The 15,433-nt window shown below is 41.0% G+C and overlaps 1 protein-coding gene across 7 annotated transcripts in view; it reads left to right on the top strand.

Annotated features, from left to right (window-relative positions):
- VEPH1 (ventricular zone expressed PH domain containing 1) overlaps positions 1-15,433 on the top strand; it is a 249,980-nt gene that overhangs the window by 68,611 nt on the left and 165,936 nt on the right. For all 7 annotated transcript variants that reach the window (XM_044251673.1, XM_044251670.1, XM_044251672.1 and 4 more), the window contains exon 5: positions 2,678-2,844. In XM_044251673.1, the coding sequence (XP_044107608.1) occupies positions 2,678-2,844 (167 nt within the window). The remainder of the gene's footprint in view (positions 1-2,677; positions 2,845-15,433) is intronic.

The raw sequence follows: 15,433 nt of genomic DNA, 5'->3' as shown, positions 1-15,433 counted from the left end.
CACATGGGCCCAGTGTAATCACAAGGGTTCTTAAAAGTGGAAAAGAGAGGCAGAAAGGAGAATCAGAGGAAGAGGTATGACGATAGCAGAGTCAGAGAGGTGCTTACTCTGTTGCTGATTTTGAAGATGAAGGAAGGGAACTCCAAGGAATGCTTGTAGTCTCTAGAAACTAGAAAAGTCAAGGAAACCTATTCCCTTCTATAGCCTCCAAGATGGAACTCATGCCTTCCAATGCCTGGATTTTAGCCCAGTGAGATTCACAGCAGACTTCTGAACTATAGAAATATAAGAATTTGGGCCACTAAGTTTTTGGTAACTTCTTCTGGCAGATTAGAAAACTAATACAACCACACTGCAAAGAAATTTTGGAGGATCTAGAAACTTAACTCCTAGGGACATAGTCACTGCTTTCTGCTTAATTATGTGACCCAGGGACCATCAGCATCACCTGAGAGCTTGTTAGAAATTCAGATTCTCAAGCCTAAGCTCTGAACCAGCTGAATCAATATCTATGGTTTAACAAGATACCCAGGTGATTTCTGTGTGATTAAGCTCAGAGGCCATACCCTAGGGAAGATCTTCCATTTATGAACAAAGAAATAGGCATAAAAATTGCAGTGCTATTGGTAAAAAGCATCATCATCATCATAGTAGTGTCTTTCAACCATAGAGTATATGAATTAATTATTGCTTGTTTATACAATAGAATACCATACAGCTGTGAGAATAAGTGAAGGAGAGCTTTTTGGAGCTAATACTTCAACACAGTGTTGAATGTAAAAAAAAAAAATAAAAAAATAAAAAAAAATTAAATGTTCCAAAGAGATTTGTACAGTATGAATACTATTGCTGTAAAATTTTAAAGCATGCAAAACAACACCATAAAATGTTTGTTGGTATAGACATGGAAAAACATCCATGAAGATGACAAATACCATCTTTAGGATGGTGGTTGCCCTTGGGGAGAAAAGGAAATGAGTGGGATAGGAAGCCATTTTGGCATGAGATTTTTTTGACAAAGCTAGCCGGTGGGCACAACCCCATTCTTTATATTATTACCTCATTTGCCTAATGTCTTGAAATATTCCATAATTTTTAAAAAATGTTAGTTTATAAATGGAATTTACAAGATTTCTCTTTTTGCCTCTGAATTTATAGAATTTCTACATCGAAGTGTCTTCATCAGTTTCTAACTTGGAAAAAAATTTTATGCATTTCCTTTTGCATCATTTGATCAAAATTCAAGTCAGCTGAAAATGACTAATCTGGAGATTTTCCCTTCAAGACTCTCAGGGTGTCTAATGAGTATCACACCAAAAGCCTTATACCAGTTTCCTGGTTTTGATTCCAAAAAGAGTGCTACTTATCATGAAATTTTTTAGGGATTGGTCAGTGTGTCTATATAATTAAGCTCTAAGATCTATTGTACCCTGTACAGAGTGGGCATTACATTTAAAATTCCTGATTGTTTAAGGAAAAGCTCTTGGTTAAAAGAGAAGGAAAACAGATAAAGCAATGTGTTGTGTATGGATACAACTTGTTTTAAAAAAGAAAACTCTGAATATTTCTAGTACTTTGCAGTCCTTGGGCATATGACCGAAACCTGCTGGAGATTAAGTATATGAACCACATATGGGAAAAGCAATTCTCATTATTAATCGTCACCCATATATATTTAAGTTGATCCAGAATCACCCTTCTACTATTTTTAGTCACTGGTATTCTGAAAATGATAGCCTTTTGTCCAATTCTCATATCTAAATGTCCTTTATATGTGGACACATTCCTTCTGTTTGAGAAAGGTCTACATGTGTGTAATCACTGGTGCTTATTTGATTCCTTCTGTGTCCTTCTTCTATATACAAAGCCAAATTTGAAGTAAATAGACACAAAAAAATTTTTCTTCAAGAAATCCCTAGAAACCAATTCTCCTGAGACATTTAAGTACTTGAGAGACTTTTGAGAAAAAATCCATACCATAAAGTGATAAGCAGATGTTTCCCATATGTCGTTTGCAGATAAGTCCCTGTAGCTTATGCAATATCTTTTCTGGAGATTTTGCCATTTTAAATCCAGTTGTCCATACATGTCATTGAGGCAAATCATGTGTGACAAACAAGCTGAGTCTAAACTTCCCTTGAAATAGTACAGAAATTGGGGATTTAAATTTGAATTGCTACTTTTCTGACTATTCATAAAAATAAGGCAGTTTTGCCATGTGTCCAGTTGTCTTAATCATGCCCCCATATCTCTCAGGAATGTGGATACATTCCTCTGCACTTTTTTTTGGTTCGGTTTCATGCTTATGGCACTGCTTAGTTTTCATTTAAACAGCATCCAAATGTTGTTTCTCGTCAGGAATTCTTTGTCAGAACAGTTTCCTTCTTAAGGGTGTGGTCTGGTTACTGTCAAATTTTCCTCTTTCCCCGTGGTGCCTTACTCAGGAAAAGTTTTCATTAGATAATAAATAAATAAAATATTCCCTTGTATGGAATCCATTTAAATCATGCTTTAGTGATTTCTCAGAATAAGATATGGTGTTATTTTTAGCAGAAGAGTTGGCCCTCACTCCTCACTATTTAATGAATAAGTGCAAAGGTTATTGCATTGACAATAAATGTGTTTCTACTGCCTGTGAACTAATAACTCACCATTCTCGGTATTGTCCCCTCAACAGGCAATGCCATGCTGTTGAGGGTGTTGCCCGCGGTGTATGAAAAGCAGCCTCAGCCAATCAACAGACACCTGACAGAACTCCTGGCCTTGATGTCTCAGCTGGAACAACCAGAACAGTACCATCTGCTGCGGCTTTTGCATGTAGCTGTGAAGAAAAAGCAACCAGAGGTAAAAAAGCAAAAGCACATCACGTATTTGATGGTCCACACAACCAGGCATGTTTCTGGGTATGAGAACAGGATATGTGCTTCAGGTTTCCACTCCCGTGTGCCCAAACACACCCATCTTTAAATGAAAGCACTCATTTGCTTTTTCTAGAACCATGTAAGTGAGGAGGTGACAGCAGAGGTTGGGTGCTGTGTTATGGTTCCCCATAACCAGGATACATATATCGTGAGCAACTGGCATTGGCTTATGTGCCTATGAGACTGAGGAGTCCTGCAGTACAACCTTTGTACGCTGAGGGCCCAAGAGAACGAGTGGTGTAGTTCCAGTCTGAATCAAAGGGCCTGAGGAGCAGAAGAATCAACGGTGTGAGCCTTGATCAGAGTCTGAAAGCTTCAGAACTGGATGGCTGGTGGTGTAAGTCACGGTCTAAGGCAGGAGTAGACCAATGTCCCAGCTCAACCACTCATACTCAGGCCCTAAGCAGTTTTGAGGAGGCCCACCCACATTGTGAAGGGCAATCTGCTTTACTCAGTCTACCAATTTAAATGCCAGTCTCATCTGGAAACACCTACAACAAACACACGCAGAATAATGTTCAAGCAGGCATGTGGGCACTCCATGACCCAGTGAAGTGGACACATCAAATTAACGATAACAGGCACAGTACTAAAAACAGAACAAAGGTAAAACCTGTCACTATGGCAGAAAAGCTTGAATTGAAATTGAGTGTGGCCATGCAGTCCAGGAATCTGGTTTCTCAGAAAAGGCCAAGGAAATGACCTATGCATGGAGAAGTCAACGTGGAGTGACAGCAGAGCCTTGTTTTCTAGGTAACAAGTTAGTTGCTGATTTTTTATAATCAAATAAAAGATTGAAATAATTAGGATGATTGTGATAAGCAGTCACAGAACACCCAACCCATGTTGATTTAAATAATAAAAGGAATTTATTAGCTAATTAGATGGGGTAAAATGCCTTCTGATGAGGTGGTTGATCCAGGAGCTCAAATAATACAAAGAGAACAGTTTTACTATTCTCTGTTTCTCAGATTTGATTTCTGATTTGGGGTTCCATTTTCAGCAGGCTTTCCCCTTGTGGGCTCCATATAGGTCCAAGGGCTCTTGAGGCACCATGCTTCTTCTACATCCCCCCGACCACCAACATCCAAACAAGAGTCCTGGTATTCTCTGTTTAGGACACACACTGCGCCCCTGGTGCTTCTGCTGACCCCCAGTGATACTCAGATAGAGACTAAAGACTGCTAGGAAGGGGAAAGTAGAAATGGATTACAGAAGGTACCCAAACATGTGCTCAAGTGAAGATTAAAGGTCAGCCCAAGGTTTTATCAATGATGGTTGCAACTCTGTTTCATTTCCTGAGTGAACATTAAGGTGAATACTGGAACATTTGAAGTCAACATTCAAACTGTTCAAAGAAAAGCAGGCAAAAATGGTCATATGTGTAATTAACCACAATAGGCTGCCAATACCTGGTGGTAAGGAATCATTTCTTCTTTTCTTCTATATCCCAGACCTTGGCATAGTACCCAAAAGCACTCAGTAAACATTCATGAAATGAAACAGAATAAAACATGGTGATAAATGTTCTACAGATGGTACAAACAGAAAGAGGGGCAATAAATTCTGCCTTAGGGAGAAATAGGTAACATGAAGATTTACAGTGGGAAGGGCCTCAGGGCTAGACCTTGAAGAATGGGAGGTTTTGGTCCAGGTAGAGCAGAGGGGCAAAAGGCCTTGAGGAGGTGGAGACAGGATTAGGTTTCTGCCTTTTTCCAGATTCTCAGGTTATGCTTTTCCCGCTGCTTCAGACCACACTTTGAGTAGCTAGGTGGGAGGTTGGGCAGAGGACTGGGGCATCTGTGTTACCTGATGCGTGTTTTTGCTTTTGCCCTTAGAGCAATATATTGTCATTATTTTTGCATGACTGTCTTTCCTAGTGCACTCTAAACTCTTTGAGGGACATAGGACCTGTGTCTGCATATTCACATGCATTCCCTAACATAGTGCTGCACACACAGTAGGATTTCAATAAAAAGTTGATGAATTCAGGGAGGAATAAATGACCAGAAGAGACCAAAGAGCCTGGAGACCATGGAGAACCAGGGAAAGATGCTGAGGTTCCAAAGGATGAAAGTGACTCAACAGGATCAAGATCTGGAGAAGTAAAGGACCTCGGAGACAGGAACTGAACTTAGCTTTGACAACCGGGGACTCTGCAGGGCACTGCTTATGTGGGTGAGGTGAGGAGTGGTGGTCCTCTATTATGGACTGTGTGTGGAGGAAGGTTAGGAATTGACTGCACGAGTGCAGAAGTTTAAAGAAATATGGAGAGCTAAAATAAAAACCAGTCACAATGAAGAGATTGCAGATGTGGAACAAAGTACTAGCTAGCATCAAGGGCTAGAGGCAGTTGGAGAATGAATACCAGAGTGTTAGTGGAGGAATCAGTTTGGGAAAGAATTAAGGACAGAAAGTTGGAGCAAAACTGTAGTAGAGTTTGGGCAAGGAATAGACTTGAGGGATCACTGGATCACCTAAGTGGAGGCTTGGAGTGAAGGGAGCAGAATGGGTGGGGTATTTGTTTCCCAGCCCTGCTGAAACAAATGACCACAAACTTGATTTAAGACAGCACAAATTTATTATCCTCCAGTTCTTGAGATCAGAAGTCCCAAATGGGTCAGCAGGGTTGCACTCCTTCTGGAGGCACTAGGGGAGAAATCTGTTTCTTTGCCTTTTTCCAGCTTCTGGAGGCTGCCTGCACTTCTCAGCTCCTCTCCTGCCTCCCTCTCACCTCTGCTTTTCTTATCACATCTCCTTCTCTGACTCTGAGCCTCTTTCCTCCCTCTTGTAAGGGCCCTTGTTGGTGCCACCCAGATGATTCATGATTGTCTCTCCATCTCAAGACCTTGAACTTAATTATACCTGCAAAAGTCCCTTTTGCCATACAAGGCAACATCATTACATCATCATTACAGGTTCTGGGTGTATATACATCTTTGGGGAGTCATTATTCTGCCTACCACAGATAGAATCTGGGGACCAGATGATATGGGGGAATGGGGAGGGGTGACCAAAACACCAAACTTGATTTCATAAAGGAGCCAGCTGGCATGCCATATTATTTGCAGCCTGCAAGAAAGAGCAAAACATAGTTTTTGGAAAGGCAGGGGAAATAAAAATTCAAAGGGGATCTAGGGAGAGTCACTTAATTCAATTTATTTCCCATGGGCTAAAGACTGGACATAAATGTAGATGAAACCAGCAGGAGGCTCACTTATAGGAAGGGGAAGGGAAAAGACTTGGGGTCTTCCAACCTAAAATGATGGGATCTAAGAGTAATGGTGGCACCATGGGTGACATTCAAAGAGGTCTCATCAGACACCTGGTTATAGCTCCTCGGTGGCTGAGACCAGAAAAAGATGACGGGGTCTCTTTAACTCCCAGCACCTTGAACAATTACGAGGTCCTAAACACCCATGGTTGGACACTCTCCTCTCAGTGCACTGAGTTTTTATATACATGCTGTGTTCTTCTGGAATGTTCTTCCCTCATCACCACTACCACTCTTTCTGGACTGACTATTCCTGGTCCTTAGACAAGTACTTCTATGTCGGTTCTTGCCAGGAATCTTCTGATTCCTTCCTTCCCCACATCTCTGCCATACCAAATTTCACACTGTAATGAATCTGTCTCTACTGGACTCTCTCTGGGCCACCTTGGCTGTGATGCAAATGCTGGAAACATGAAGAACACTTTGTTCACCACTATGTGCCTGAGGCTTTGCATAGTACGTGGCACACAGAAGTCACTCCATGAATATTTTTTAACACAGATGAGTTAGTATTAGTGCCAAAATTTGCAGAGGAACTTATCATTCATAAAGGACTTCTTTTTTTAAGCATCTAATCCTACCAATCATCTAATCCTACCAACTTATTTATTTATTTTAATTTTAAGATGTTAGTATTTATTTGTGACAGAGAGAGATAGCAGAGAGATAGCAAGAGAGGGAATACAAATGTGGGAAAGTGGGAGAGGGAGAAGCAGGTTTCTCTCTAAGCAGGGAGCCCAATACAGAGCTCGATCCCAGGACGCTGGGATCATGACCTGAGCCAAAGGCAGACACTTCACAACTGAGCCACCCAGATACCCCTAATCCTACCAATTTAATTTACTCCTACCAATAACTCTATGATGTGTTATTTTTTTCTCTATTCTATACAAGTCAAAATGGATGTTCTGGGAGGTTAACTTGCCCCCATCACACAGGTAGTAAGAAGTAAGTGACAGATCTAGGACACTGATCCCCAATCTCCTTCTCTCTTCTTGTGTGGGGAAATAACCAAGTTCAATTCACTGCACTTTGCAGCTGTTGTATTTTTTACAAATTAAAGTTTTGTGGCCACCCTGCATCAAGCAAGGCTGTGGTTACAATTTTTCCAATAGCACTTGTTTACTTTGAGTCTCTGTGTCACATTTTCATAATTCTTGCAATGATTCAAACATCTTTATTATTATTATATTTGTTATGGTGATCTGTGATCAGTGATCTTTAATGATACTATTGTAATTATTTTGGGGTACCCCAAACTGTACCCATAGGGATGCAAAGTTCATAGATAAATATGTGTGTTTTGACTGCCCCATTAACCCTCCATTCCCCATCTACCTCCCTATCCCAGGGCTCCCCCGTTCCCTGAGACACAACACAATTGAAATTAGGCCACCTAAGAACCATAGAAAAGCCTCTAAGTGTTCAAGTGAAAGGAAGAGTAGCAGCTCTCTCACTTAAAATAAAAAACTAGGCATGAATTAGCTTAATGAAGAAGGCATGCCAAAAGCTGACATGGTTCAAAAGCTGGGCCTCTTCTGCCAAATATCGATCTCTTAGCTAAGTTGTAAATGTAAAGGAAAAGTTCTTGAAGAAAATTGAAAGTACTACTCCTTTGAATGTATGAGTGATAAGAAAACAAAACGGCCTTATTTTTGCTGTGGAGAAAGTGTGAGTGGTCTGGATAAAAGATGAATCTAGACATGATGTTTTCTTAAGCCAAAGCCTAATGCAGATCAGCTCTGCGAAAGTGGAGAGAGGTGAGGAACCTGCAGAAGTGAAGTTTGATGTTGAAGCTGTAACAAGCTATGCAGATGATCGAGCTAAGAAACTTCATGAAGGTGGCTGCACTAAACAACAGATTTTTCCGTGCTAATAAAACAGCCTTCTCTTAGAAGAAGATGCTATCTAGGAATTTCATTGCTAGAGAGGAGAAATCAATGCTTGGCTTTAAGACTTCAAAGGACAGGCTTCTCTTTTGCTAGGTGTTGCTGCAGTTGGTGACTTCAAGTTAAAGCCAATGCTCACTGACCATTTTGAAAATTCCAGAGCCCTTAAGAATGATGCTAACTCCACTCTGCCTGTGCTCTAGAAATGGAACAACAAAGCCTGGTTGACAGCACATCTGTTTACAATGTGGTTTACTAAATATTTTAAGCCCACTGTTGAGACCTACAGCTCAAAAAAAGGAAGAGGAAGAGAGAGATTCCTTTCAAAATATGATGGCTCATTGACTATTCACGTGGTCACCCAAGAGCTCTGATGGATGTGTACTATGAAATCAATGTTTTCATACCTGCTAACATGAGTGGATCAGTGAGTGGATTTGAACTTTGAAGTACTACTACTTAAGAAATACACTTCATAAGACTGTAGTTGCCATACATACTGATTCCTCTGATGGATCTGGGCAAAGTAAACCAAAAACCTTCTGGAAAGGAGTTACCATTGTAGACATCAGTAAGAACATTCATGGTTCATGAGAGGAGGTAAAAATATTAACGTGAACAGGAGTTTGGAAGAAGTTGATCCCAACCTTCATGGATGACTTTGAGGGATTCATGACTTCCCTGGAGGAAGTAACTGCAGATATGGCATGAGAACTAGAATTAAACAGAAACCTGAAGGTGAGACTGAATTGCTACAATTTCGTGATAAAACTTTTAAAGATATGAAGACATGCTTCTTTTGGAGGAGCAAAGAAAGTGGTCTCTTGAGCTAGAATCCACTCCCAGTGAAGAAGCTGTAGAGACTGTTGAAATGACAACAAAGGATTTAGAATCTTACATACACTTGGTTGATAAAGCAGCAGCATGATTTGAGAGTATTGATTCCAGTTTTGAAAGCAGTTCTACTGTGGATAAAATGCTATCAAATAATATTTCATGCTGTAGAGAAATTTGTGAAAGAAAGAGTCAGTTGATGTGGTAAATTTCATTGCTGTCTTATTTTAAGAAATTGCCACAGGACCCCAGCCTTCAGCAGCCATCGCCCAGATCAGTCAGCAGTCATCAACATAAAGACAAGACCCTCTGCCCGCAAAAAGATTACAATTCGCCGAAAGCTCAGATGATGGTTAGCATTTTTAAACAATGTATTTTAACTAAGATATATACATTTTTTAGACATAATGCTATTGCACACTTAATAGACTATGTAGAGTATAAACATAAATTTCATATGTGCTGGGAAAGCAAAAAAATTCATTTGAATCTCTTTATTGGGCCGTTTACTCTATTGTGGTGGTCTGGAACCTCTCCAAGGTGTTCCTGTAGGGTTCCCAGCTGGTTACAGGAAGCAGAGGAGGGTAAACAAGGGGCACTAATAGTTGTTAAACTAATGTCAAGTTCTGGACACTGTGTAGGTGTTTTACATTATCTCACTTATTCACCACAACAACGTTTCCTTTGGTCAACAGAAAAGTCAACGTTTGGAGAGGTTAACAACTGTGGTGGTACAAAGGAGTGACAGTGAAGTGGCTTTTCACAATGTCTTCTTCTTTACCAGCCCCTCCAATTTTCATATGGGCAGTGTCTGTTTCTCCTATTGTTCATTACAGTCATACTGCCCTCCCTGAGACTGCCACTTACAGAAGATCTGTGGCTGTCACTGGTTAGGTAACTTTCCTAAAGCCATAGATTTAAGGCTGCGCTACATTGTAAACCCAGTCTAATTCTAGCTGTTGAGATCTTTTGGCCTCAACATCCTGGAAAAAGGCTGTCAGGCTGTGGCTTATGAAGCAGATGGAGATTCCAGAGGGCCCAGTAGATGATAGCAGTCAGAAAGGTGAGCTAGATAGGAGAAGAAGGAATTAAAACTGAATGAGGAGGAGGAGAGAGTGAAAGCAGAGTCCCGTAGGCATTGTTGAGTGCTGAGTGTGAATCCCAGAATGAAGAAGCAAGGAAATCCACAAGTTTAGGAAATCCACAGTGATGTGAATGGACCCTACCTGTGCCAGGGCCCTAATGGGGGAAGAATTTAGAGCAGGAGAAAGACCCAAACCTTTGTTTCCCATCAGCACTCCCCTTCATGTTAAAGCATTCCCCCACCAGCCTCCTATGGCTTATCACACAGCTCTTTGGGAGCTCACACTTGATTACTGAGGTGTGTAGGCAGTGAGCCAGAGAAGTGCCAGAGTCCCCTTCTCTCTCTCACATTCCTTAATTAGACAGTGGGCAAAAAAGAAGCAGGACAGGGGTGGGAATGGGTGTTGTGGCCAGCCAGGCAGGTAGATTCCCTTCCTCCATCGCTGCCCTCTGGGTATCTCTCTTTCAGGAAACTATCCTTTCTAGCTGGAGGGAGGGAGTTCCTGGCTGGTGATTCAGGCTGGAACCTCCAGAGAATCCTCAGGGTCCATTTATAGGAAAAGGCTGGGTGGTCAGTTTTCCAAGTGGCCTTTTGGGGCTAAGTCTGTATTCTTGGCTGCCATAAGCCATGCTGTAATCTAGCCAACAAAAGAAAGAGAATTTAGTAACACATAAGGGCCCATCTGTTATTATCCCCAGGATTTGGGCCTCTAGCCCCAACCACAGAGATGAGTGGCAGAAAATAGCAATGTCAGCCCTCTGTTGATTAATGTCCAAACCCAGAGAAACTGCTTTTGTGGTCTGGCTCCTAGAGGAAGAGAGTCATTTTCTTGGACTTTTCCTCAATACCTTTGAGCATTCCTATTCACGTACCTAATCGTGCAGCACCTACCCCACCATCATCTGGCTGACAATACTCAGAGGTCACTTTTGGTACTTATTTAAAATAAGAAGCTATTTGCAGAACATTAAGAAGATGGAGTGATGGAATATATAGTCTGTTCTACAACAGTCTTTGGATCAGAGCCATTGTTTTAAGAATATATATTTTGTCAGTATAGTAAGAGTGATTAGCAAAGGATGAATGACAGTTATTACAGAGTTTTGGAGATTAATAGATTTTTAGTGCTGGCCAAATTAATTAGAAGATACAATTGAGCCTGAGGACCAATTTAAGAGGGAGTACATAATCATACATGTACACACATGTGCACACACACACAATAGCTCTACCTTTTATTCTATGCATAAGAGTTGAAGAGTCATTTGTTGCCAATTAAGTTATGGTGCTATGTGTTCAGATGGCCCTACCCTCAAGGTCTCCATGGCCTGGGGTGATGAGATGCAATGACAAAATTGAGGTCAATGACAAGATGCTAAATCCATCAGCAGACTGCTCTGGGAGCACAAAAAAGACAGTGATTAAGTCTGCCCTGGAAGGAGTGGACAAGTCGGAGATAGGTAACTGTCTTTAAAAATACTTACTGTAGAAGGTCCTGATCTGAGCCTCACCTGCATGTTTTCCCAATTTCCATGCATTCCGTTGCCTATTAAATGTAGTCCAGGTCGGGCGCCTGGGTGGCTCAGTGGGTTAAGCCGCTGCCTTCGGCTCAGGGCATGATCTCAGGGTCCTGGGATCGAGTCCCGCATCGGGCTCTCTGCTCAGCAGGGAGCCCGCTTCCTCCTCTCTCTCCCTCTGCCTGCCTCTCTGCCTACTTGTGATCTCTCTCTGTCAAATAAATAAATAAAATCTTAAAAATAAATAAATAAATAAATAAATGTAGTCCAGGTAACTGGGACCTTGGAAATCTTTTCCTATGTATCATCTCCTTCCTGCTTCCAGGGCTTCAGCAGGCCTGGTCCCTGGATCTGTTCTCCCAAGGACAGGCCATACTGACGGTGTGACCCCACAGGCCTGAGGTGTGTCCCAGATGAGCTTGTATATGTGAGCTAGGGTATTCACATACATGCATACAAGACCCCTTTCAGGGCAAAGCTGAGGGAGAAGGAGAAAAGAGGGACAAGAAATGCGGTCTAGGGGTCATTTCCCTTTGGTCCCTATACCTAGGCCAAAACTTCCAAATTCAAATCAGGCCTCCTAGATTGTTATAAAGGTATATGTGTCAGGTGGAGGAGTAGCTGCTGAGTATTTGAGTATATGGTGTAATGACCTTTATTTGTCCTCTAACCCCTGGTCCTGCATGTGTTCGAGTGGGCTGTGGGGAATGGTTCCCACGAGTACAGCCATTTGAGATGGGCTTTGAAAGCACAAGTGTTCTCTCTGTGTTCGGGCCAGCTGTGGGTGATCAGTGGCATGTCTCTGGGTCAGAGTTCATGGTGGAAGAGGCAGTAGATATGCCCATCAGTGAATGCCATGGCATTGGGATTCCAGCTGTAGGCCATGAGAAATCTTTGAAGTCTTGACATGATTCTAATGGGGTTTGGGGACAATGACAGAAGAATAGAAGGAAGAGAGATTTGAGGCCAGGAGGTCAGTTGGGAAGCTCTTTCAGAGGTCTGTGCCATGAGGTTTATGGCCTGAACAAAGGCCATGTTGGCTTGCTCTCCTCCAGCCGTTGATGCTGTCTTAGTGGCTACTCTGCTCTCAGTGATGACAAAGCTTTCTCTGAGATGTGAAGCAGCCCCAAGTGAAGCAGAATGAAAGAAAGCAGCCTAAGGAAATGCCCTGTGTTTAGAAAATAAAATTCCTTCTTATCCAAGAATAATCTATCTAAAGCCCAAAGTACCACTTGCTTTTCATATGTGTGATAAACTTCAAGAAATATCTATCCTTTCTATAACCATCATAATAAGCTTTGGGCTATCAGGAAATGGAAAAATAATCAACTTTTGTTTAACTGGTAAAATGACTTTGTTTATGCTATTCAAGTCTTCTCTTCTTTTTGCTTCTATGGGTTCAACTCTGCCTAAACATACATGTATCCGCCATGAGCCAGCTCGCTAGCTAGCTTGCTCTCTTGTTTTTTCTTTTGTTTTTTTGTTTTTTTGTTTTTTTCCTTTATGGGACAATGAATACAGTATTTTTCTTGCATGGCTTGGGATGTATGGCTAGAGTTTAAATAAAATTGGCATGACTAGAAGCACGTGTCACAGAGACCATCATGTTCCAGGAATAGGACATGAAGTGTAAGGACTAGGAAATGGAATTTTATAGAATGGGGCAGGAAGTGTGTAAGCATTTTCCATTCCTAAAAGACTCAGGTTAAGTATGGTGCCCTGACCCAGAGCAGCTGGCTGACACTTCTGCCTCATGTGCCAGGGATCTCTCATGGTTTCTCCTGAAGGACATAAAACGGCTTCCAAATGCACAGGCAGCATTTACGGAACTGTGTGTTCCTATGTGCCATATACCAGAAACAAGCCCTGGCCCTTACTTAGCAAGTACTGGCTATGAGTATCAAGTTTAAATTTGTATGTAGGATAATTTTAGTCATCTCAAAATGTCTTTTTTATGTCCCTATTAGTTATGTTGTATATGACATGTAACAATATGTATGTTAAACATTATGTGCAACTGTTCAACACTATGGGGTAGAGTGTGGAGGTTATTCAAATGCTACCTATAAAGTCATTTAGACATGTCTTCCTTTGATTTGTGTGTCAAATATTTATCGACTCATTTTTTGGCCAGGCTTTGTGCTAGGCTTTGGGTGTGCAATGGAATACAAATTAGAATTGAGTCTTGAGTTTTTAATCCAGCCTGCAAAGCAGACATCTAGAGCAGCAATATGAAGAAAGCATGAGAAGGGTTTGTTGGGAGCCCTTTAGGCTATGATGGGGCCTCAGCCAAGACACTGGACTGAATGGGGAGAGAAGGGAGTGGAGGAAGGCTTTTAAAGGAAACAGCAGCTAATCTGTGGCCTCAAGAGTGAGGATTGTCAAGCAAAATAGAATAATAAGTATTATAGGCAGAGTTGATCACATGAGTTAAATACAAGAGAAAACTTCGCAGGTCAAGAAAAAAATTTTTAAAAATTCAACATGATTGACGTATGATACGTGATAGGGTCTAGATGGGAGAGGGTAGAATAGGTAAGATAAGTCTAGAAAGATTGTCATCAGTTCAGAAAAGGTATGTTAAGTCTCTATCTGGAGAGCAATGTCAAATTAGTGAACTATGTTAAGTGGGGGAAGGGTTACCATTGTGGCCACAAAGCAGAAAAGGAATTGGGTGGATGAGGCTGAAGACAGAGAGAATAGTTAGAAAGCTGTTGGATAGGTTCAGGATGAGGGGATCAGTGGTTTCAGCTTAGAGGTACCTGCTGACAGTACTTTCCTGACCCCAGCCTGAATGAAGTCCCCAGGACATGTCTCACAGGTCTCACAGCACCTTGGATTTTCCCTGTACGGCACTTAATTAGAATTTATGATTATGCATTTCCTTTGTAATAATTTGTTTTATGGAATGTCTTCTTTTCTACATACTGAAGTATTCCACAAAGTCAGACTTATTAGCAGCCATAACACTGGCACCTAGAACACTACCTTGCAAATAGGGAGGATTCAATAAATATTTGTGAATGAGTGAGTGGAGAGATGAATGAAAATGAAGGGAAGTGGAGAGATCTGTGAGATACCTGGAGATATCTGGTAGAATGAACCACTTGGTGGTTGCTTGGATGAGGCTCTGATAAGGGAGAAACAGCTGTCAAAAGTGACTCCCAGATTTCTGACTTGAGTAGCCAGGCAGAAAATGGTGCCATTTATGGAGAAAAGAGATACTTAGAGCTAGCTAGAGAGGGACGTGGGGGAAGTAGGTTTTTGGCAGGAGGTGAATTATAAATTTAGCAGGCCAACTTGAGTATCAGATTCTGTTTTAATACTGGAAGCTACATTTCAAGTTGACCTTACAAAAAAAAAAAAAAAAAAAAGTGACAAACCAAAAGAGCAAACCAACATCAAACAAAAAAAGTCAACGAAATAGAAATAGGGATGAGCAAATTGTTTTTACTTTATTGTTCAGTTTTCCACAGATTATCCTTTCTAATTATTTTATTTTAACAGACAAAACAATTCACCAAATTGTTAGCATGCAACCTGTCTGTGTATTAACATAGTGAGTGACTTTATTCCACAAAAAGTCACATTTTCTTTAATATGAATTATTGCATTTTTATATTCACAAAAGCATTCCAAGTCAAGAAAGCAACATTAGGGTGTCAGGAATAGAGTAGAAATTATTTTACTTTGGTAATCTTTTTTATCTTAGTACCTTTTTGTGATCAAAATGGAAAATTGAAGAAAATGTTAAAGCTCTTTCCTGCTTCCTTATTTTTATTATTAAATATTTCCAAGGCATGCTTCTCCAACTTGAAGATGTTCATTAAAAGTATCAAGGATCTTTGACATACTTATACCATATTGTCCTTTAAATCATAGCTCTCATGGTGGGTTGGAGGAAATGTAATATT

Source organism: Neovison vison, chromosome 6 (genome assembly GCF_020171115.1).
Source record: "Neovison vison isolate M4711 chromosome 6, ASM_NN_V1, whole genome shotgun sequence".
Lineage (NCBI taxonomy): Eukaryota > Metazoa > Chordata > Mammalia > Carnivora > Mustelidae > Neogale > Neogale vison.
This window is presented reverse-complemented; position numbering and strand designations above follow the sequence as displayed.